The following is a 24,980-nucleotide window of genomic DNA, read 5'->3' on the forward strand; positions in this document are numbered from 1 at the left end:
TTTCCCGGGCTGTGTTGTTCCTTGTATCTCCTTTGTGAAGACAGAGGTACTCATTAAATACTTTTAACTCTGTCCTGTCTCTGCAGGGAGATTTTGGTTTGGGTCTTTGAAAGGCCTGTCCTTTTCTGAAGCTATCTGCCGACATTGTTCAGTTCCATTTGAATGTTTCAGTTCCATTTGAATGTTGTCTGCTAATGTTTCCTCGAACCCCTCTGCACCTGCCACCTTTACTTCCTTCCTGTGTCTTCCAAAATCGCCCTGATGATCGACTGAGTTCTGCACAGGACATTTATCATGACCCTCCTTCTCCTGTTTTTATTCCAATGGTTGTGTCTTTGGTATCCACACAGCGTGAACTTTGCTACGTCTACAAAAGGGATATGTCTCGCATGTACCTGGTCCTATGAGGGGGAGGGTGATCTTCTGTCTGAGAAATGCCTCGCTTTCATCTCTTGAAGAGTATGTGAGAAAATACAATCTGCCCACGGTGATTTTCAGCAGTAGGCAGAACTGAGACAAACTCTTTACAAAGAACAAGCAACACTTTAGTCAACCTTTCACCGTTAGTTAGATAAAATAAACTACAAACAAACCAGCTAAAAGAGTACTCTGATGGAACATTGTTGAGATAATTCCAATTCCCATTTCTGAACAAAAAGAGAACAGGATTTTTAGCCACACTCTGGTTAGCACTGCTGTCTCACAGCGCCAGGGACCCGGGTTTGATTCCCCGGCAGCACGGTGACACAGTGGGTTGGCACTGCTGCCTCACAGCGCCAGGGACCCGGGTTCGATTCCCCGGCAGCACGGTGACACAGTGGGTTAGCGCTGCTGTCTCACAGCCCCAGGGACCCGGGTTCGATTCCCGGGGGCACGGTGACACAGTGGGTTAGCGCTGCTGCCTCACAGCGCCAGGGACCCGGGTTCGATTCCCCGGGGGGCACGGTGACACAGTGGGTTAGCGCTGCTGTCTCACAGCGCCAGGGACCCGGGTTCGATTCCCCGGGGGCACGGTGACACAGTGGGTTAGCGCTGCTGCCTCACAGCGCCAGGGACCCGGGTTCGATTCCCCGGCAGCACGGTGACACAGTGGGTTAGCGCTGCTGTCTCACAGCGCCAGGGACCCGGGTTCGATTCCCCGGCAGCACGGTGACACAGTGACACAGTGGGTTAGCGCTGCTGTCTCACAGCACCAGGGACCCGGGTTCGATTCCCTGGCAGCACGGTGACACAGTGGGTTAGCACTGCTGTCTCACAGCCCCAGGGACCCGGGTTCGATTCCCCGGCAGCACGGTGACACAGTGGGTTAGCGCCGCTGTCTCACAGCCCCAGGGACCCGGATTCGATTCCCCGGGGGCACGGTGACACAGTGGGTTAGCGCCGCTGTCTCACAGCCCCAGGGACCCGGGTTCGATTCCCCGGCAGCACGGTGACACAGTGGGTTAGCGCTGCTGCCTCACAGCGCCAGGGACCCGGGTTCGATTCCCCGGCAGCACGGTGACACAGTGGGTTAGCGCTGCTGTCTCACAGCGCCAGGGACCCGGGTTCGATTCCCCGGCAGCACGGTGACACAGTGGGTTAGCGCTGCTGTCTCACAGCCCCAGGGACCCGGGTTCGATTCCCCGGGGGCACGGTGACACAGTGACACAGTGGGTTAGCGCTGCTATCTCACAGCGCCAGGGACCCGGGTTCGATTCCCCGGCAGCACGGTGACACAGTGGGTTAGCGCTGCTGCCTCACAGCGCCAGGGACCCGGGTTCGATTCCCCGGCAGCACGGTGACACAGTGGGTTAGCGCTGCTGCCTCACAGCGCCAGGGACCCGGGTTCGATTCCCCGGCAGCACGGTGACACAGTGGGTTAGCGCTGCTGTCTCACAGCCCCAGGGACCCGGGTTCGATTCCCCGGCAGCACGGTGACACAGTGGGTTAGCACTGCTGTCTCACAGCGCCAGGGACCCGGGTTCGATTCCCCGGGGGCACGGTGACACAGTGGGTTAGCGCTGCTGCCTCACAGCGCCAGGGACCCGGGTTCGATTCCCCGGCAGCACGGTGACACAGTGGGTTAGCGCTGCTGTCTCACAGCGCCAGGGACCCGGGTTCGATTCCCCGGCAGCACGGTGATACAGTAGGTTAACACTGCTGTCTCACAGCGCCAGGGACCCGGGTTCGATTCCCCGGGGGCACGGTGACACTGGGTTAACACTGCTGTCTCACAGCGCCAGGGACCTGGGTTCGATTCCCCGGGGGCACGGTGACACTGGGTTAACACTGCTGTCTCACAGCGCCAGGGACCCGGGTTCGATTCCCGGGGGCACAGTGACACAGTGGGTTAGCGCTGCTGTCTCACAGCGCCAGGGACCCGGGTTCGATTCCCCGGCAGCACGGTGACACAGTGGGTTAGCGCTGCTGTCTCACAGTGCCAGGGACCCGGGTTCGATTCCCCGGTGACACAGTGGGTTAGCGCTGCTGTCTCACAGCGCCAGGGACCCGGGTTCGATTCCCCGGCAGCACGGTGACACAGTGGGTTAGCGCTGCTGTCTCACAGCGCCAGGGACCTGGGTTCGATTCCCCGGGGGCACGGTGACACAGTGGGTTAGCGCTGCTGCCTCACAGCGCCAGGGACTCGGGTTCGATTCCCCGGCAGCACGGTGACACAGTGGGTTAGCGCTGCTGTCTCACAGCGCCAGGGACCCGGGTTCGATTCCCGGGGGCACGGTGACACAGTGGGTTAGCGCCACTGCCTCACGGCGCCGGGGACCCGGGTTCGATTCCCCGGCAGCACGGTGACACAGTGGGTTAGCGCTGCTGTCTCACAGCGCCAGGGACCCGGGTTCGATTCCCCGGCAGCACGGTGACACAGTGGGTTAGCGCTGCTGTCTCACAGCGCCAGGGACCCGGGTTCGATTCCCCGGGGGCACGGTGACACAGTGGGTTAGCGCTGCTGTCTCACAGCGCCAGGGACCCGGGTTCGATTCCCCGGCAGCACGGTGACACAGTGGGTTAGCGCTGCTGTCTCACAGCGCCAGGGACCCGGGTTCGATTCCCCGGCAGCACGGTGACACAGTGGGTTAGCACTGCTGTCTCACAGCGCCAGGGACCCGGGTTCGATTCCCAGGGGGCACGGTGACACAGTGGGTTAGCGCTGCTGTCTCACAGCGCCAGGGACCCGGGTTCGATTCCCCGGCAGCACGGTGACACAGTGGGTTAGCGCTGCTGTCTCACAGCGCCAGGGACCCGGGTTCGATTCCCCGGGGGCACGGTGACACAGTGGGTTAACACTGCTGTCTCACAGCGCCAGGGATCCGTGTTCGATTCCCCGGCAGCACGGTGACACAGTGGGTTAACACTGCTGTCTCACAGCGCCAGGGACCCGGGTTCGATTCCCCGGGGGCACGGTGACACAGTGGGTTAGTGCTGCTGTCTCACAGCGCCATGGACCCGGGTTCGATTCCCCGGCAGCACGGTGACACAGTGGGTTAGCACTGCTGTCTCACAGCGCCAGGGACCCGGGTTCGATTCCCGGGGGCACGGTGACACAGTGGGTTTGCACTGCTGTCTCACAGCGCCAGGGACCCGGGTTCGATTCCCCGGCAGCACGGTGACACAGTGGGTTAGCACTGCTGTCTCACAGCGCCAGGGACCCGGGTTCGATTCCCCGGCAGCACGGTGACACAGTGGGTTAGCGCTGCTGTCTCACAGCGCCAGGGACCCGGGTTCGATTCCCCGGCAGCACGGTGACACAGTGGGTTAGCACTGCTGTCTCACAGCGCCAGGGACCCGGGTTCGATTCCCGGGGGCACGGTGACACAGTGGGTTCGCACTGCTGTCTCACAGCGCCAGGGACCCGGGTTTGATTCCCCGGCAGCATGGTGACACAGTGGGTTAGCACTGCTGTCTCACAGCGCCAGGGACCCGGGTTCGATTCCCCGGCAGCACGGTGACACAGTGGGTTAGCGCTGCTGTCTCACAGTGCCAGGGACCCGGGTTCGATTCCCCGGTGACACAGTGGGTTAGCGCTGCTGCCTCACAGCGCCAGGGACCCGGGTTCGATTCCCCGGCAGCACGGTGACACAGTGGGTTAGCACTGCTGTCTCACAGCGCCAGGGACCCGGGTTCGATTCCCGGGGGCACGGTGACACAGTGGGTTAGCGCTGCTGCCTCACAGCGCCAGGGACCCGGGTTCGATTCCCGGGGGCACGGTGACACAGTGGGTTAGCGCTGCTGCCTCACAGCGCCAGGGACCCGGGTTCGATTCCCCGGCAGCACGGTGACACAGTGGGTTAGCGCTGCTGTCTCACAGCGCCAGGGACCCGGGTTCGATTCCCCGGCAGCACGGTGATACAGTAGGTTAACACTGCTGTCTCACAGCGCCAGGGACCCGGGTTCGATTCCCCGGGGGCACGGTGACACTGGGTTAACACTGCTGTCTCACAGCGCCAGGGACCCGGGTTCGATTCCCGGGGGCACGGTGACACAGTGGGTTAGCGCTGCTGTCTCACAGCGCCAGGGACCCGGGTTCGATTCCCCGGCAGCACGGTGACACAGTGGGTTAGCGCTGCTGTCTCACAGTGCCAGGGACCCGGGTTCGATTCCCCGGTGACACAGTGGGTTAGCGCTGCTGTCTCACAGCGCCAGGGACCCGGGTTCGATTCCCCGGCAGCACGGTGACACAGTGGGTTAGCGCTGCTGTCTCACAGCGCCAGGGACCCGGGTTCGATTCCCCGGGGGCACGGTGACACAGTGGGTTAGCGCTGCTGCCTCACAGCGCCAGGGACTCGGGTTCGATTCCCCGGCAGCACGGTGACACAGTGGGTTAGCGCTGCTGTCTCACAGCGCCAGGGACCCGGGTTCGATTCCCCGGGGGCACGGTGACACAGTGGGTTAGTGCTGCTGTCTCACAGCGCCAGGGACCCAGGTTCGATTCCCCGGCAGCATGGTGACACAGTGGGTTAGCGCTGCTGTCTCACAGCGCCAGGGACCCGGGTTCGATTCCCGGGGGCACGGTGACACAGTGGGTTAGCGCCACTGCCTCACGGCGCCGGGGACCCGGGTTCGATTCCCCGGCAGCACGGTGACACAGTGGATTAGCGCTGCTGTCTCACAGCGCCAGGGACCCGGGTTCGATTCCCCGGCAGCACGGTGACACAGTGGGTTAGCGCTGCTGTCTCACAGTGCCAGGGACCCGGGTTCGATTCCCCGGCAGCACGGTGACACAGTGGGTTAGCGCTGCTGTCTCACAGTGCCAGGGACCCGGGTTCGATTCCCCGGCAGCACGGTGACACAGTGGGTTAGCGCTGCTGTCTCACAGCCCCAGGGACCGGGTTCGATTCCCCGGGGGCACGGTGACACAGTGGGTTAGCACTGCTGCCTCACAGCGCCAGGGACCCGGGTTCGATTCCCGGGGGGCACGGTGACACAGTGGGTTAGCGCCACTGCCTCACGGCGCCGGGGACCCGGGTTCGATTCCCCAGCAGCACGGTGACACAGTGGGTTAGCGCTGCTGTCTCACAGCACCAGGGACCCGGGTTCGATTCCCAGCAGCACGGTGACACAGTGGGTTAGCGCTGCTGTCTCACAGCGCCAGGGACCCGGGTTCGATTCCCCGGCAGCACGGTGACACAGTGGGTTAGCGCTGCTGTCTCACAGCGCCAGGGACCCGGGTTCGATTCCCCGGGGGCACGGTGACACAGTGGGTTAGCGCTGCTGTCTCACAGCGCCAGGGACCCGGGTTCGATTCCCCGGCAGCACGGTGACACAGTGGGTTAGCGCTGCTGTCTCACAGCGCCAGGGACCCGGGTTCGATTCCCCGGCAGCACGGTGACACAGTGGGTTAGCGCTGCTGTCTCACAGCGCCAGGGACCCGGGTTCGATTCCCCGGCAGCACGGTGACACAGTGGGTTAGCACTGCTGTCTCACAGCGCCAGGGACCCGGGTTCGATTCCCCGGCAGCACGGTGACACAGTGGGTTAGCGCTGCTGTCTCACAGCGCCAGGGACCCGGGTTCGATTCCCCGGCAGCACGGTGACACAGTGGGTTAGCGCTGCTGTCTCACTGCGCCAGGGACCCGGGTTCGATTCCCCGGCAGCACGGTGACACAGTGGGTTAGCGCTGCTGTCTCACAGCGCCATGGACCCGGGTTCGATTCCCCGGCAGCACGGTGACACAGTGGGTTAGCACTGCTGTCTCACAGCGCCAGGGACCCGGGTTCGATTCCCGGGGGCACGGTGACACAGTGGGTTCGCACTGCTGTCTCACAGCGCCAGGGACCCGGGTTCGATTCCCCGGCAGCACGGTGACACAGTGGGTTAGCGCTGCTGTCTCACAGCGCCAGGGACCCGGGTTCGATTCCCCGGCAGCACGGTGACACAGTGGGTTAGCGCTGCTGTCTCACAGCGCCAGGGACCCGGGTTCGATTCCCCGGGGGCACGGTGACACAGTGGGTTAGTGCTGCTGTCTCACAGCGCCAGGGACCCGGGTTCGATTCCCCGGCAGCACGGTGACACAGTGGGTTAGCACTGCTGTCTCACAGCGCCAGGGACCCGGGTTCGATTCCCGGGGGCACGGTGACACAGTGGGTTAGCACTGCTGTCTCACAGCGCCAGGGACCCGGGTTCGATTCCCCGGCAGCACGGTGACACAGTGGGTTAGCACTGCTGTCTCACAGCGCCAGGGACCCGGGTTCGATTCCCGGCGGCACGGTGACACAGTGGGTTAGCACTGCTGTCTCACAGCGCCAGGGACCCGGGTTCGATTCCCCGGCAGCACGGTGACACAGTGGGTTAGCGCTGCTGTCTCACAGCGCCAGGGACCCGGGTTCGATTCCCCGGCAGCACGGTGACACAGTGGGTTAGCGCTGCTGTCTCACAGCGCCAGGGACCCGGGTTCGATTCCCCGGCAGCACGGTGACACAGTGGGTTAGCGCTGCTGTCTCACAGTGCCAGGGACCCGGGTTCGATTCCCCGGTGACACAGTGGGTTAGCACTGCTGTCTCACAGCGCCAGGGACCCGGGTTCGATTCCCGGGGGCACGGGGACACAGTGGGTTAGCGCTGCTGCCTCACAGCGCCAGGGACCCGGGTTCGATTCCCCGGGGGCACGGTGACACAGTGGGTTAGCGCTGCTGTCTCACAGCGCCAGGGACCCGGGTTCGATTCCCCGGCAGCACGGTGACACAGTGGGTTAGCGCTGCTGTCTCACAGCGCCAGGGACCCGGGTTCGATTCCCGGGGGCACGGTGACACAGTGGGTTAGCGCTGCTGCCTCACAGCGCCAGGGACCCGGGTTCGATTCCCCGGGGGCACGGTGACACAGTGGGTTAGCACTGCTCTCTCACAGCGCCAGGGACCCGGGTTCGATTCCCCGGCAGCACAGTGACACAGTGGGTTAGCGCTGCTGCCTCACAGCGCCAGGGACCCGGGTTCGATTCCCCGGCAGCACGGTGACACAGTGGGTTAGCGCTGCTGTCTCACAGCGCCAGGGACCCGGGTTCGATTCCCCGGGGGCACGGTGACACAGTGGGTTAGCGCTGCTGTCTCACAGCGCCAGGGACCCGAGTTCGATTCCCCGGCAGCACGGTGATACAGTAGGTTAACACTGCTGTCTCACAGCGCCAGGGACCCGGGTTCGATTCCCCGGGGGCACGGTGACACTGGGTTAACACTGCTGTCTCACAGCGCCAGGGACCCGGGTTCGATTCCCGGGGGCACGGTGACACAGTGGGTTAGCGCTGCTGTCTCACAGCGCCAGGGACCCGGGTTCGATTCCCCGGCAGCACGGTGACACAGTGGGTTAGCGCTGCTGTCTCACAGTGCCAGGGACCCGGGTTCGATTCCCCGGTGACACAGTGGGTTAGCGCTGCTGTCTCACAGCGCCAGGGACCCGGGTTCGATTCCCCGGCAGCACGGTGACACAGTGGGTTAGCGCTGCTGTCTCACAGCGCCAGGGACCCGGGTTCGATTCCCCGGGGGCACGGTGACACAGTGGGTTAGCGCTGCTGCCTCACAGCGCCAGGGACTCGGGTTCGATTCCCCGGCAGCACGGTGACACAGTGGGTTAGCGCTGCTGTCTCACAGCGCCAGGGACCCGGGTTCGATTCCCGGGGGCACGGTGACACAGTGGGTTAGTGCTGCTGTCTCACAGCGCCAGGGACCCGGGTTCGATTCCCGGGGGCACGGTGACACAGTGGGTTAGCGCCACTGCCTCACGGCGCCGGGGACCCGGGTTCGATTCCCCGGCAGCACCGTGACACAGTGGGTTAGCGCTGCTGTCTCACAGCGCCAGGGACCCGGGTTCGATTCCCCGGCAGCACGGTGACACAGTGGGTTAGCGCTGCTGTCTCACAGTGCCAGGGACCCGGGTTCGATTCCCCGGCAGCACGGTGACACAGTGGGTTAGCGCTGCTGTCTCACAGCCCCAGGGACCGGGTTCGATTCCCCGGGGGCACGGTGACACAGTGGGTTAGCACTGCTGCCTCACAGCGCCAGGGACCCGGGTTCGATTCCCGGGGGGCACGGTGACACAGTGGGTTAGCGCTGCTGTCTCACAGCGCCAGGGACCCGGGTTCGATTCCCCGGCAGCACGGTGACACAGTGGGTTAGCGCTGCTGTCTCACAGCGCCAGGGACCCGGGTTCGATTCCCCGGCAGCACGGTGACACAGTGGGTTAGCGCTGCTGTCTCACAGCGCCAGGGACCCGGGTTCGATTCCCCGGCAGCACGGTGACACAGTGGGTTAGCGCTGCTGTCTCACAGCGCCATGGACCCGGGTTCGATTCCCCGGCAGCACGGTGACACAGTGGGTTAGCACTGCTGTCTCACAGCGCCAGGGACCCGGGTTCGATTCCCGGGGGCACGGTGACACAGTGGGTTCGCACTGCTGTCTCACAGCGCCAGGGACCCGGGTTCAATTCCCCGGCAGCACGGTGACACAGTGGGTTAGCGCTGCTGTCTCACAGCGCCAGGGACCCGGGTTCGATTCCCCGGCAGCACGGTGACACAGTGGGTTAGTGCTGCTGTCTCACAGCGCCAGGGACCCGGGTTCGATTCCCGGGGACACGGTGACACAGTGGGTTAGCACTGCTGTCTCACAGCGCCAGGGACCCGGGTTCGATTCCCCGGCAGAACGGTGACACAGTGGGTTAGCACTGCTGTCTCACAGCGCCAGGGACCCGGGTTCGATTCCCGGGGGCACGGTGACACAGTGGGTTCGCACTGCTGTCTCACAGCGCCAGGGACCCGGGTTCGATTCCCCGGCAGCACGGTGACACAGTGGGTTAGCGCTGCTGTCTCACAGTGCCAGGGACCCGGGTTCGATTCCCCGGTGACACAGTGGGTTAGCGCTGCTGCCTCACAGTGCCAGGGACCCGGGTTCGATTCCCCGGCAGCACGGTGACACAGTGGGTTAGCACTGCTGCCTCACAGCGCCAGGGACCCGGGTTCGATTCCCCGGGGGCACGGTGACACAGTGGGTTAGCACTGCTGTCTCACAGTGCCAGGGACCTGGGTTCGATTCCCCGGGGGCACGGTGACACAGTGGGTTAGCACTGCTGTCTCACAGCGCCAGGGACCCGGGTTCGATTCCCGGGGGCACGGTGACACAGTGGGTTAGCGCTGCTGCCTCACAGCGCCAGGGACCCGGGTTCGATTCCCCGGGGGCACGGTGACACAGTGGGTTAGCGCTGCTGCCTCACAGCGCCAGGGACCCGGGTTCGATTCCCCGGGGGCACGGTGACACAGTGGGTTAGCACTGCTGTCTCACAGCGCCAGGGACCCGGGTTCGATTCCCCGGCAGCACAGTGACACAGTGGGTTAGCGCTGCTGTCTCACAGCCCCAGGGACCTGGGTTCGATTCCCCGGCAGCACGGTGACACAGTGGGTTAGCGCTGCTGTCTCACAGCCCCAGGAACCCGGGTTCGATTCCCCGGCAGCACGGTGACACAGTGGGTTAGCGCTGCTGCCTCACAGCGCCAGGGACCCGGGTTCGATTCCCCGGCAGCACGGTGACACAGTGGGTTAGCGCTGCTGTCTCACAGCGCCAGGGACCCGGGTTCGATTCCCCGGCGGCACGGTGACACAGTGGGTTAGCGCTGCTGTCTCACAGCCCCAGGGACCCGGGTTCGATTCCCCGGGGGCACGGTGACACAGTGGGTTAGCGCTGCTGCCTCACAGCGCCAGGGACCCGGGTTCGATTCCCCGGCAGCACGGTGACACAGTGGGTTAGCGCTGCTGTCTCACAGCGCCAGGGACCCGGGTTCGATTCCCCGGGGGCACGGTGACACAGTGGGTTAGCACTGCTGTCTCACAGCGCCAGGGACCCGGGTTCGATTCCCCGGCAGCACGGTGACACAGTGGGTTAGCGCTGCTGCCTCACAGCGCCAGAGACCCGGGTTCGATTCCCCGGGGGCACGGTGACACAGTGGGTTAGCGCTGCTGCCTCACAGCGCCAGGGACCCGGGTTCGATTCCCCGGCAGCACGGTGACACAGTGGGTTAGCGCTGCTGTCTCACAGCGCCAGGGACCCGGGTTCGATTCCCCGGCAGCACGGTGATACAGTAGGTTAACACTGCTGTCTCACAGCGCCAGAGACCCGGGTTCGATTCCCTGGCAGCACGGTGACACAGTGGGTTAGCGCTGCTGCCTCACAGCCCCAGGGACCCGGGTTCGATTCCCCGGCAGCACGGTGACACAGTGGGTTAGCACTGCTGCCTCACAGCGCCAGGGACCCGGGTTCGATTCCCCGGCAGCACGGTGATACAGTAGGTTAACACTGCTGTCTCACAGCGCCAGGGACCCGGGTTCGATTCCCCGGCAGCACGGTGACACAGTGGGTTAGCGCTGCTGCCTCACAGCCCCAGGGACCCGGGTTCGATTCCCCGGCAGCACGGTGACACAGTGGGTTAGCACTGCTGTCTCACAGCGCCAGGGACCCGGGTTCGATTCCCCGGGGGCACAGTGACACAGTGGGTTAGCACTGCTGTCTCACAGCCCCAGGGACCCGGGTTCGATTCCCCGGCAGCACGGTGACACAGTGGGTTAGCGCTGCTGTCTCACAGCGCCAGGGACCCGGGTTCGATTCCCGGGGGCACGGTGACACAGTGGGTTAGCGCTGCTGTCTCACAGCGCCAGGGACCCGGGTTCGATTCCCGGGGGGCACGGTGACACAGTGGGTTAGCGCTGCTATCTCACAGCGCCAGGGACCCGGGTTTGATTCCCCGGCAGCACAGTGACACAGTGGGTTAGCGCTGCTGTCTCACAGCGCCAGGGACCCGGGTTCGATTCCCCGGAGGCACGGTGACACAGTGGGTTAGCGCTGCTGCCTCACAGCGCCAGGGACCCGGGTTCGATTCCCCGGCAGCACGGTGACACAGTGGGTTAGCGCTGCTGCCTCACAGCGCCAGGGACCCGGGTTTGATTCCCGGGGGGCACGGTGACACAGTGGGTTAACACTGCTGTCTCACAGCGCCAGGGACCCGGGTTCGATTCCCGGCTCGGGTCGCTGTCTGTGTGGAGTCTGTACATTCTCCTCGTGTCTGCGTGGGTTTCCTCCGGGTGCTCCGGTTTCCTCCCACAGTCCAAAGATGTGCGGGTTAGGTTGATTGACCATGCTAAATTGCCCCTTAGTGTCCTGAGGTACCTAGGTTAGAGGGATTACGGGTAAATGTGTAGGGATATGGGGGTAGGGCCTGGGTGGGATTGTGTTTGGTACAGACTTGATGGGCCGAATGGCCTCTTACTGCACTGTCAGGTTCTGTGATTCTGTTCTGAGATGAAATGCGGTTTTCTTTTAAGACATAAAATGTGGATTTTAAACTGACAGAGAGCAGTTTCTGTCTCTCTCTCTAGCTGAGAGCTGTGGCAGAGGCAGTGGCTACCTTTCTGGCTGTTTGGAGCAGGGAGCCGGGGCCTTTATACCTCCAATGACAGACCAGAATTTGCACAGTAGGATTGGTTTACAGGTTATCAAAGCATAAAATTCAAATTTGATAGGCTGCTGCTATACAAATAGTTCAAATTGGTTAAAATTCAAAAGCATGTTCTGATTCAAAAGCCTAAAGCCTGTTACCAAAGCAACCCTGTTGTTTTGTCCCTGATTGTGTTTCAGACTGTGTACTTGATTTTTGCAACTCTTAAGCGCAAAAAAGAACAAAACCGCCTTTTAAACAGACAGTTTTATAACTCTTAGCATTCTTGGCATTTTTATAATTTTACAAGCACTATCTTTACGACACTGGGCGCACTCTCCTCCTGACCTCCACTGCTGCTTTACCCCGCTGTGTCTTTCCCCGGGGAGGCCTGGAACGTGCTTGAAATTGTTTCTTTTCACATTGAACAGAGGGCGGATGATTCCAGAAGAACTGGAAAAGCAGATTTCTGCAGCAAAGTCCAAGGTAGGTCCCACTCACATCCGAAGGAGAGTGCTGGTTGTTCCCGCTGCCATTCCCCCTCTCTCCTGGCATCCAGGTCCCACACGTCATTCCGCTCAACTGAGACCCATTTCTGAGCCGTTTTGATTCTTTGCAGCGGTTTCCTGATGCCCAGTGGGATCTTGCTGTGCAAGAATGCCTCAGCTGGATTTGTGCGCTGAGACGGGAGGTGCGATGGTTGGATCACTGGTCAGATTGGGGCCTGACATTCTGTTCTTGGGATTTGGGTGTTGCTGACGAGACCAACATTTGTTGTCCATCCCTAATTGCCCCTCGACTAGGTGGCAGTGAGCTGCCATCTTGAATCGCTGGAGTCCCCTGAGGGTTAGGTACACACACAGTGCTGCTGGGGAGAGAGTTACAGGACGGAAATGTAGATGGATGGGTTAGTAAGTTTGTAGATGACACAAAGATAGCTGGAGGTGTGGGTAGTGTGGAAAGTTACAGCGGGATATGGGCGGAGAAACGGCGGATGGAGTTTAATCCGGGCAAGTGTGGGGTTTGGGAGATCGAATGTTTAGGGGAAGCGTACAGTTAATGACAGGACCCCGAACAGCACTGACGTCCAGAGGGATCCTGGGGTGCAAGTCCATAGCTCCCTGAAGGTGACCACGCAAGTAGACAGGCTGGTAAAGAGGGCGTACGGCATTCTTGCCTTTATTGGTCGGGGCACTGAGTACAAGAGTCAGGATGTCATGTTGCAGCTTTATAAAACTTTAGTTAGGCCGCACTTTAAGAGGATTGTGTTCAGTTGTGGTCACCACTTTATAGGAAGGATGTGGAGGCTTTGGAGAGGGGGCAGAAGAGGTTTACCAGGATGCTGCCTGGGTTACGGGGTATGAGCTATAAGGAGAGGCTGGATAGACTAGGGTTGGAGCGGTTGAGAGGAGACCTGATAGAAATCTATAAAATGAGAGGCATAGATAGGGTTGACGGACAGAATCTTTGCCCCAGAGTTGAAATGCCCAATACTAGGGAGCGTACACTGAAGGGGAGAGGGGGAAAGTTCAAAGGAGATGTGAGGGGCACGTTTTTTACAGAGTGGTAGGTGTTTGGAACGCGCTGCCAGGGTTGGTGATGGAGGCAGATTGAATAGGGGTGTTTAAGGGGCTATTAGATAAGCACATGAATATGCAAGGAATAGAGAGATATGGAGCAAGGGCAAGCAGAAGGGATTAGTTTAATTTGGTGTCATGGTTAGCACAACATTGTGGGCTGAAGGGCCTGTTCCTGTGCTGGACTGTTCTATATTCTGCCCTCAATGTCCTATGAATATTATCAGACATCAGTCAGTCTGTGCGGTGTAGGTACACCCACAGTGCTGTTAGGGAGGGAGTTCCAGGATTGTTATTGGACATCAGTCAGTCCGTGTGGTGTAGGTACACCCACAGTGCTGTTAGGGAGGGAGTTCCAGGATTGTTATTGGACATCAGTCAGTCCATGTGGTGTAGGTACACCCACAGTGCTGTTAGGGAGGGAGTTCCAGGATTGTTATTGGACATCAGTCAGTCCCCGTGTGGTGTAGGTACACCCACAGTGCTGTTAGGGAGGGAGTTCCAGGATTGTTATTGGACATCAGTCAGTCCGTGTGGTGTAGGTACATCCACAGTGCTGTTAGGGAGGGAGTTCCAGGATTGTTATTGGATATCAGTCAGTCCGTGTGGTGTAGGTACACCCGCAGTGCTGTTAGGGAGGGAGTTCCAGGATTGTTATTGGATATCAGTCAGTCCGTGTGGTGTAGGTACACCCGCAGTGCTGTTAGGGAGGGAGTTCCAGGATTGTTATTGGATATCAGTCAGTCTGTGTGGTGTAGGTACACCCACAGTGCTGTTAGGGAGGGAGTTCCAGGATTGTTATTGGACATCAGTCAGTCCGTGTGGTGTAGGTACATCCACAGTGCTGTTAGGGAGGGAGTTCCAGGATTGTTATTGGATATCAGTCAGTCCATGTGGTGTAGGTACACCCGCAGTGCTGTTAGGGAGGGAGTTCCAGGATTGTTATTGGACATCAGTCAGTCCATGTGGTGTAGGTACACCCACAGTGCTGTTAGGGAGGGAGTTGGAGGATTTTGACCCCAGTGACAGTGAGGGAAGGGTGATATATTTCTGAGTCAGGTGTGCTCGGCGCGTGTGGAGGGTTGTCTGTGAGCTGTTAGCGGTGTAGTGAAATCCAGCCCGCAGTGTGAGGGGCACGCGACAGTAACACGGGGGCCCCACCGGCGACTCAAAGCACCTCGACTGAAGGCGGTCGGACAAGATGGGAGCAGCAGCAATGTCTGAAATCCTCTTCTGTTTTCAGGGTGTGGTTCCATTCATGGTCAACGCGACTTGTGGAACAACTGTCTTCGGAGCGTTCGATCCCCTGCCTGAGATTGTGGAAATCTGTGAAAAGCATGGAATCTGGCTCCACGTCGATGTAAGTAGACACTCGAATCCAGCGATGTACGAGCGGGGGGGTTGTCTGAATGGCTTTGAGCTGGGGAACGTCTCATTGGATTACGTTGATCTGGTTTTGCTCGGGGTTCCTGTGCCAGTCCTCCTGGCTGGTTCCCCACCAGCCAATGCCCGATTTCCTGCCAGAATTGGTGGACATATCCCGATGAGAAGCATGATTTTGCCAAATAGACACTGTGGGCTCCAAGAGCAGGTCAGAGGCTGGGAATCCTGCAGTGAGTAACTCTCCTCCTGATTCCCCAAAAGCCTGTCCACCATCTACAAGGAGTCAGGAGTGTGATGGAGTACTTGCCTGGATGGGTGCAGCTCCCACAACGCTCAAGAACGAAGATGAGCGGTAAAGCAACTTGCGCAGAGGGTGTGGAAAGTCTGCAGAGGGATCTGGATGGGCTGAGTGAGTGGGCGAGGATCTGGCAGATGGAGTATAATGTTCGCAAGTGTGAGGTTATCCACTTTGGTAGAAATAATAGTCGGAGGGATGACTATTTAAAGGGTGAAAAGCTGCAGCATGCTACGGTGCAGAGGGATCTGGGCGTCCTGGTGCACGAGTCGCAAAAACCCAGTCTGCAGGTGCAGCAGGTGGTCAGGAAGGCGAATGGGATGTTGGCCTTTATAGCGAGGGGGATTGAATATAAAAGCAGGGAGGTCTTGCTGCAACTGTACAGGGCACTGGTGAGGCGGCAGCTGGAGTACTGTGTGCAGTTTTGGTCGCCGCACTTGCGGAAGGATATATTGGCCTTGGAGGGAGTGCAGAGGAGGTTCACTAGGCTGATACCGGAGATGAGGGGGTTGGACTATGAAGAGAGATTGAATAGACTGGGTCTGTACTCGTTGGAGTTTAGAAGGATGAGGGGGGATCTTATAGAGACGTATAAGATAATGAAGGGGATGGATAGGGTAGAGGGAGAGAGATTCTTCCCACTTCGAAAGGACAGCAGGACTAGAGGGCACAGCCTCAAGATAAGGGGGGGCGCAGTTTAGATCAGAGTTGAGGAGGAACTTCTTCACTCAAAGGGTGATGAATCTCTGGAATTCTCTGCCTGTTGAAGTGGTGGAGGCTGCCTCGCTAAATATATTTAAGTCACGGGTAGATAGGTTTCTGATAGACAAGGGAATTAAGGGGAGAAAGCAGGAATGTGGAACTGAGCCACGACAGATCAGCCATGATCTTATTGAATGGCGGGGCAGGCTCGAGGGGCTAGATGGCCGACTCCTGCTCCTATTTCTTATGACTGTAACACTACATTCTTCTTTCCTTCTCTATGAATGGTATGCTTTATCAGTGTAGCGCGGAAGAAACAATACTTTTCACTGTATCCCAATAACATGTGACGATAATAAATCAAATTAAACCTATTTTCCCCACAGGCCTGTTACTGCTTTGTCTCAGTGAATGGATATGTTAAGACCAGTACAACCACAGGCCTGTGTATATTTACAGGGGCCGCAGGAACTTGTGTGTTAGTGCTGTCCTCTATCTAGTTGTCTGATTCCGCCTGCCTAATACTGTTGAAAGTTGTGCTCTTGCTGTTCCTCACTCTGTGTTTTTTTACTCTGTCTCGCAGGCTGCCTGGGGTGGCAGTATCCTCATCTCTAGGAAACACCGACACCTGCTGACTGGAATTGAGAGGTGGGAAGTCTAACTCTGCCGTCTGTGCTGTTCAGCTGCATTGGAAAGGGGAGCATTGCAAGTGTGAGGTTATCCACTTTGGTAGAAATAATAGTCGGAGGGATTACTATTTAAAAGGCGAAAAGCTGCAGCATGCTACGGTGCAGAGGGACCTGGGGGTCCTTGTGCACGAATCGCAAAAACCCAGTCTGCAGGTGCAGCAGGTGATCAAGAAGGCAAATGGGATGCTGGCCTTTATAGTGAGGGGGATAGAATATAAAAGCAGGGAGGTCTTGCTGCAACTGTATAGGGCATTGGCGAGGCTGCAGCTGGAGTACTGTGTGCAGTTTTGCTCGCCACACTTGCGGAAGGATATTTTGGCCTTGGAGGGAGTGCAGAGGAGGTTCACTAGGCTGATACCGGAGATGAGGGGGTTGGACTATGAAGAGAGACTAAATAGACTGGGTCTGTACTCGTTGGAGTTTAGAAGGATGAGGGGGGATCTTATAGAGACGTATAAGATAATGAAGGGGATGGATAGGGTAGAGGTAGAGAGATTCTTCCTGCTTAGAAAGGACAGTAGGACTAGGGGGCACAGCCTCAAGATAAGGAGGGGTGCAGTTTAGATCGGAGTTGAGGAGGAACTTCTTCACTCAAAGGGTGGTGAATCTCTGGAATTCTCTGCCCGTTGAAGTGGTGGAGGCTGCCTCGCTAAATATATTTAAGTCACGGGTAGATAGATTTCTGATAGACAGGGGAATTAAGGGGAGAAAGCGGGAAAGTGGAACTGATCCACTTCAGATCAGCCATGATCTTATTGAATGGCGGGGCAGGCTCGAAGGGCTAGATGGCCCACTCCTGCTCCTATTTCTTATGTACTTATTGATGTGCTGGGAAGGGAGGGTGAGTTAGGTGATGGGAGGGAGTTTGTCAGGTTCAATAATGGGGGGGGGACACTTGGGGGTCAGTATGTGCGATAGGGGAGGTAATTTCTGTATTCCCATCACCTTAAGCCTGTGCACTCTCGTATTATTAGATTCTTGTTTCCAACATTTCCTGGGTTATTATCCAGGGAAGTGGGTTGGAACACTCCAAAGTCTCCACCTCTTGGAGTTCAAGACTCTTTTCGCGGGTCTGAGTAGCAGGGAAATTTTCAAACTTCCCGGGAAGTCCCCCCACAATCCTTGCGATGGGAGTTTGAGGGGAGCAGTGTCCCGGGGAATGTCAGGTGTCTGGAGGCCGAGGGGGTGGAGATTGGGCCTGGTTGGTGTGGGCTTCAGCCTCCTGTAGTGTAGGGATCCTACGATTGTTATTGGATTTGAAAGGGTTATGGGGGGAGCGAGAGGTCAAATTTTTATTTCTCCACAATGTGTAATTTGTATTTAGAAATCGACCTGGTGTAACTTGTCCGCTCAAAAGTTGTCTTGTAAAAGAAAGATGAGCTTGTTGGTACCTGTGGCCTCCAAATGATGATAAGCTCAGTTATTCCGATCTCCGTCTCTGTGCCGTTCCAGCAGCCTGTGAGTAGGCCCAGGCTCTGTCTTTGCCGGAGAGGCCTCCCCCCCTCGCTGTTACCTCAGTTACAGGATGATGCACTGTGGGAAAAGCACTGAGAGGGAGGAATCGATTGGGAATGTGATAAGGAAAAGGCCTGTGAGTGGCGGGATTCTGGAATACAAAGGGAAAATGGAGGCAGTGTGCAGTCAATGTTTGTTTGGGTGGGCCTATGAGCAGGATTGGGATCCCAACCAATGCATCAGCCATTTCCCCCTCGCAAAGCTGGCTCCTGTTGGCAGCTTTTCCAACATGTTGACGTTCTAATGGAATTAAGTTGCCAACTGAAGACTTCAATGACCTTCATCTCATCACTACTTTTTTCTAGGGCCGATTCTGTTGCGTGGAACCCACACAAAATGCTGCAGGCAGGGTTACAGTGTTCCGCCTTCTTACTGAGAGACCAGACCGTGAGTATAAATCTGATCGCCAGCCGGGTACAATGCCACCCTGCCTCCCCAAATGGTGCTGTGGACTCCATACTGGCATCTTGGTGCTGAGGGCATTGGTTGCCCGCCATTTCCTTGCCCATGTTTTGGTCGCTCAAACCAGGGCAGGACTCACTCAGTTCATCATAGAAACCCTATAGTGCAGGAAGAGGCCCATCACCGACTGCAATCCCACCCAGGCCCTACCCTGTCGCCCTACATATTTACCCACTAACCTCTGCATCTCAGGACACGAAGGGGCAATTTTCGCGTAGCCAGGCAACCTAACCCACACATCTTTGGACAGTGGGAGGAAACCCACGCAGACATGGGGAGGATGTGCAAACTCCACACAGACAGTGACCCGAGCCAGGAATCGAACCCAGGTCCCTGGAGCGGTGAAGCAGCAGTGCTAACCCACTGTGTTACCGTGCTACCCAATGGTAGGGTGTTGGTGAGAGTTATAAAACAAAGAGATCTTGGGGTACATGTTCATAACTCCTTGAAAGTGGAGTCACAGGTGGACAGAGTGGTGAAGAAGGCATTTGGCATGCTTGGTTTCATCGGTCAGAACATTGAATACAGGAGTTGGGACGTCTTGTTGAAGTTGTACAAGACATTGGGAAGGCCACACTTGGAATACTGTGTGCAATTCTGGTCACCCTATTATAGAAAGGATATGATTAAACTAGAAAGAGTACAGAAAAGATTTACTAGGATGCTACCGGGACTTGATGGATTGAGTTATAAGGAGAGGCTGGATAGACTGGGACTTTTTTCTCTGGAGCGTAGGAGGCTGAGGGGTGATCTTATAGAGGTCTATAAAATAATGAGGGGCACAGATCAGCGAGATAGTTAATATCTTTTCCCAAAGGTAGGGGAGTCTAAAACTAGAGGGCATAGGTTTAAGGTGAGAGGGGAGAGATACAAAAGGGTTCAGAGGGGCAATTTTTTCACCCAGAGGGTGGTGAGTGTCTGGAACGAGCTGCCAGAGGCAGTAGTAGAGGCGGGTACAATTTTGTGTTTGAAAAAGTGTTTAGACAGTTACATGGGTAAAATGGGTATAGAGGGATATGGGCCAAATGTGGGCAATAGGGTTTAAAAAAAAAGTAAGGGCAGGATGGACAAGTTGGGCCGAAGGGCCTGTTTCCCTGCTGTAAACCTGGATGGGGCCATTCCTGATGTTTGACTCCCCCTCCCACAACATTCAGCTGTGAATGTTGGCAGGTTATTCCTGCCAACCGTGCCCAAGCTTCACCTTTCTGAGCATCCACCGTTGCGCACTTTCCCACTTTACTGCACTCCCCCCCACCACCCCCCCCCCGCCCCAACACTGCCACCTTGATGACCGCTCCAAGTTTGGCTGTGTTTTCAGTGCAGCACCGCTGCCTGGGTTAACCAGTGTTCATCACAGCGTTGCTCGCGGGAGCTTGCTGTGCGCACATTGGTGGTCACATTTCACCCCCCCGTCACACTGTGCTGATGGTGTACTGTTTGAAGTGAAGATCTGTTGGGTGTGATGAAAGATGCGAATTAAATTTTCCCGAGCTATTTCACAGTGAACCGGTTGGGTTCTCTGTTGGTGTCTCGTGTTGGGTTCGTGTATCAGGGGCATGTTATGCAGCTAAATCAGCATTTGTTCCCATTACCAGATTACAAAACGTAAGAAGTCAGGGCAGGAGTAGACCGTTCGGCCCATCGAGCCTGCCCCACCATTCAATCTGATCTTGGATTCCAATTCCATTTTCTCTCCCGCTCCCCGTGTCCCTGTTTATCTCAGTCTTAAATCTATTCCATGGTGGAGCATGGCCTTGTGGATGCAGAACTGGCTCGCCTGCAGAGAGTGGTTGTGGATGGGTCTTTTTCTGCATGGAGGTCAGTCACCAGTGCCCCAGGGATCTGTTCTAGGACCCTTACTGTTTGTCATTTTCATAAATGACCTGGATGAGGAAGTGGAGGGATGGGTTAGTAAGTTCGCCGACGATACGAAGGTCGGTGGTGTTGTGGATAGTCTGGAGGGATGTCAGAAGTTGACGTAGATAGGTTGCAAGACTGGGTGGGGAAGTGGCAGATGGACTTCAACCCGGATAAATGTGTAGTGGTCCATTTTGGCAGGACCAATGGGATGAAGGAGTACAATATCAAGGGTAGGAGTCTTAGCAGTGTTAAGAACATAAGAAATAGGAGCAGGAGTGGGCCATCTAGCCCTTCGAGCCTGCCCCGCCATTCAATAAGATCATGGCTGGTCTGTCGTGGCTCAGTTCCACTTTCCCGCCCTCTCCCCATAACCCTTAATCCCCTCTCTTATCAAGAACCCATCAACCCGCTTCTTAAAAATATTTAGCGAGGCAGCCTCCACCACTTCAACGGGCAGAGAATTCCAGAGATTCACCACCCTTTGAGTGAAGAAGTTCCTCCTCAACTCCGTTCTAAACCGCCTCCCCTTTATCTTGAGGCTGTGCCCCCTAGTCCTACTGTCTTTTTTGAGCGGGAAGAGTCTCTCCACCTCTATCCTATCCATCCCATTCATCATCTTATACGTCTCAATGAGATCTCCCCTCATTCTTCTAAACTCTAACGAGTACAAGCCTAGTTTATTCAGCCTCTCCTCATAGCTCAATCCCCTCAACTCCGGTATCAGCCTAGTAAACCTCCTCTGCACTCCCTCCAGGGCCAAAATATCCTTGCGTAAGTACGGCGCCCAAAACTGCACACAGTACTCCAGCTGCGGCCTCACCAATGCCCTATACAGCTGCAGCAAGACCTCCCTACTTTTATATTCAATCCCCCTCGCTATGAAGGTGCAGAGGAGATTTACAAGGATGTTGCCTGGATTGGGAGGCATGCCTTATGAAGATAGGTTGAGGGAGCTCGGTCTCTTCTCCCTGGAGAAATGAAGGTTGAGAGGCGACCTGATAGAGGTTTATAAAATGTAGAGAGGAATAGATAGGGTGGATTCTCGGAGGCTATTTCCCAGGGCTGAAATGGTCGCTACGAGAGGACACAGGTTTAAGGTGCTGGGGAGCAGGTACAGAGGAGATGTTAGGGGTAAGTTTTTCACTCAGAGGGTGGTGAGTGAGTGGAATCGGCTGCCGTCGGTGGTGGTGGAGGCGAACTCGCTGGGGTCTTTTAAAAGACTTCTGGATGAGTAAATGGGATTTAATGGGATTGGGAGTTACAGATAGTTCTATGGCTTGGTAGGTATGGATATGATCAGTGCAACTTGTGGGCCGAAGGGCCTGTTTGTGCTGTAGTGTTCTATGTTCTCACGCCCGGGATAGAGAATTCCAAAGATTCACCACCCTTTGAATGAAGACATTTCTCCTCATCTCACCCAGTTTACTCAGTTTCTCATCCCGGGAACCAATCGAGTGAATCTTCACTCTCCCGTCTCCAATGCAACTCTATCCTTCCTTAACTATGGAGACCAAAACGGCACACACTATTCCAGATGTGGTCAGACCAAAACCCTGTATAACTGGAACAAGATTTCTTTATTCTTTCCATTCCAATCCCCTTGTAATCAAGTTGAGCACGTTACTTGTCTTCCTCGCTGCCTGCTGTATTCCTGGTACGCCTGGTGTCTCTGAAAATTGACATTTACAAATTGCGCGCCTTTTAGAACCATAGAGTCCATATGGTGCAGAAGGAGGCCATTTGGCCCGTTGAGTCTGGACTGACGACAATCCCACTCAGGGCCCTATCCCTGTAACCCCACACGTTTACCCTGCAAATCCCCCTGACACAAAGGGGCAATTTAGAACATTCCAGTGCAGTACAGACCCTTCGGCCCTCGATGTTGCGCCGACCAGTGGAACCAATCTAATGACCCTCTAACCTAAACTATTCCAATGTTATCCATATGCCTATCCACTGACCATTCGAACACCCTTAAAGTTGGCGAGTCCACAACTGCTGCAGGCAGGGCATTCCACGCCCTTACTACCCTCTGAGTAAAGAACCTACCTCTGACATCCATCTTATAATTACCACACCTTAATTTAAAGCTATGTCCCCTCGTGTTAGCCATCACCATCCGAGGGAAAAGGCTCTCACTGTCCACCCTATCTAACCCTCTGATCATCTTGTCTGCCTCAATTAGGTCACCTCGTAACCTTCTTCTCTCTAATGAAAATAACCTCAAGTCCCTCAGCCTTTCCTCATAAGACCTTCCCACCATACCAGGCTGGTAAACCTCCTCTGCACCCTTTCCAATGCCTCCACATCCTTCTTATAATGCGGCGACCAGAACTGTACGCAATACTCCAAGTGCGGCCGCACCAGAGTTTTGTACAGTTGTAACATGACCTCACGGCTCCGAAATTCAATCCCTCTACCAATAAAAGCTAACACACCGTACGCCTTCTTAACAACCTTATCAACCTGGGTGCCAACTTTCAGGGATCTATGCACATGTACCCCGAGATCTCTCTGCTCGTCGACACTACCAAGAGTCCTTCCATTAGCCCTATATTCTGTACTCCTGTTATTCTTACCAAAGTGAATCACCTCACACTTTTCTGTATTAAACTCCATTTGCCACCTCTCAGCCCAGCTCTGCAGCTTATTTAGCATGGCCAATCCACCCAACCACCACATCTTTGGACTGTGGGAGGAAACCGGAGTACCCAGAGGAAACCCACGCAGACACCGGGAGAATGTGCAAACTCCACACACAAACAGTGACGCGAGCCGGGAATTGAACCCAGGTCCCTAGTATTGTGAGGCAGCAGTGCTAACCCCTGTGCCACCGTGCTGTCGCACCCCTTCCCTGTAAAAAAAATCAACTTTTTATAGTGAAAGTGTTTAGGTACGGATCAGAAACTCCAAGGTGTATTGTTAAGTCAAACGAAACCCCAACAGTTTCTCTATTTTGGCATTAATGTGAGGATAAGATGTTTCACTCCAGGTGTGATTCTGTTGCCTCACTAGGGAGCTTTTAGCAAAACAAACTTTATTTAACAATACTGTTTAGCTATAGAAAATGAATTAGCTTAATATTTGCCAATTGAAATACTTGTGACCAGATACAGGTTTTAACTGCTTACCTCTCTCTCTATTGGTTCCAATTTAAGCAATATTCTTCATAGCCATAAACTCCTTTTCAAAATCAGTTCGCGACACAGGCTTATGAGCTTGTACTTGGGCTGCCAGTCCTTGAGCATCCAGAATAAGTCTCTGGAGAGACCTATTTCTCCAAGCATGTTCCAAACAGCAGCCTCCAGAGAGAGAGACACCATTGCTTCTTGGCAGCGACTGCCTGGTTTTTCCCTGTAAATTTAAATTTGCCAATTAAAACATGAGGGAGCTGGGGCTTTTCTCTTTGGAGCGGAGGAGGATGAGAGGCGACTTAATAGAGGTTTATAAGATGTTGAGGGGGTTAGATAGCGTGGACATGCAGAGACTATTTCCTCGGGTGGTTGTAACTGTTACTAGGGGACATAACTATAAGGTTCATGGTGGGAGATATAGGAGGGATGTCCGAGGTAGATTCCTCACTCAGAGAGTGGTTGGTGTGTGGAATGCACTGCCTGCTCTGATAGTGGAGTCGGACACTTTTGGAACTTCCAAGCGGTTATTGGATAGGCACATGGAGCACTCCAGAATGATAGGGAGTGGGATAGCTTGGGATTGGGATTGGACATAGCTCGGCCCAACATCGAGGGCTGTACTGCACTGTGCTGTACTTTCTATGACTCACCCAACCGAATTCAAGCCCTACTCTGAAATCCCGGGGGAAAACCAAAAAAAAAAGCAAAAGTGCACTAACTCAGATGAAAACAAACACATCCCAAGCTAAAAATCAATGTAGACTCGAGGCAATGTCTTGATCAAACTTCGGCTAATACAGAGACTCAAAAATGCAATGTACTGATTTTGAAGATGTGATTTTCTTTAACCAAGCGATCGAATGGGAGAATGATATGAGGAAGCCTGGACTCGAGGTATAGAATGTGGGCAACCAGGTATCAGCCTGAAAAACGATGGCCCAGTGAGAGCAATTATGGATTCCCAAAATCATATTGCCCTCCTTTCCGATGGGCAATATCCAGAAAAAACATTAATAGTCATCCTATCATTGACTCCAGCCAATAACAATCCACGTCCTGACCGAATTGGATTTCATTGGTTATTAATTATGGACAAAGAACAACACAGCCCGGGAAACAGGCCCTTCGGCCCAACGAGCCCGCGCCGCCATCTTAACAATGTGTTTTTCCTCCTCCACCCTTGACCCTTGCCTATGCCAATGGAACTCCACATTGGAAACTAGATTGAGGGGAGACTAATTTAGGGACAATTTGTTCCACCAATCAGCCTAAGAGCACATCTTTGGGGTGTGGGAGGAAACTGGAGCACCCGGAGAAAACCCACGCAGGCACGGGGAGAATGTGCAAACTCCCACAGACACCGGCCCAAATCCATGTGTCTGCACAGCAATCAGTGATAGTCACTGAGCTGTTGTGGTGCCCATCTGCTGGTCTGTTTTAAGCGCACACTAACGATGTGAAGTACTA

General features: G+C 56.0%; 1 protein-coding gene across 1 annotated transcript in view; it reads left to right on the forward strand.

Annotated features, from left to right (window-relative positions):
- LOC145340359 (cysteine sulfinic acid decarboxylase-like) overlaps window positions 1-24,980 on the forward strand; it is a gene marked incomplete at its 3' end in the record, with an annotated part of 46,679 nt that overhangs the window by 15,648 nt on the left and 6,051 nt on the right. The window contains exons 4-7 of the mRNA XM_080184816.1: window positions 12,328-12,382; window positions 14,717-14,833; window positions 16,437-16,501; window positions 18,363-18,444. Coding sequence (XP_080040942.1) covers window positions 12,328-12,382; window positions 14,717-14,833; window positions 16,437-16,501; window positions 18,363-18,444 — 319 coding nt within the window. The remainder of the gene's footprint in view (window positions 1-12,327; window positions 12,383-14,716; window positions 14,834-16,436; window positions 16,502-18,362; window positions 18,445-24,980) is intronic.

This window comes from Carcharhinus amblyrhynchos, unplaced genomic scaffold (assembly GCF_965287045.1).
Source record: "Carcharhinus amblyrhynchos unplaced genomic scaffold, sCarAmb.v2.hapA scaffold_956, whole genome shotgun sequence".
Classification (NCBI taxonomy): Eukaryota; Metazoa; Chordata; class Chondrichthyes; order Carcharhiniformes; family Carcharhinidae; genus Carcharhinus; species Carcharhinus amblyrhynchos.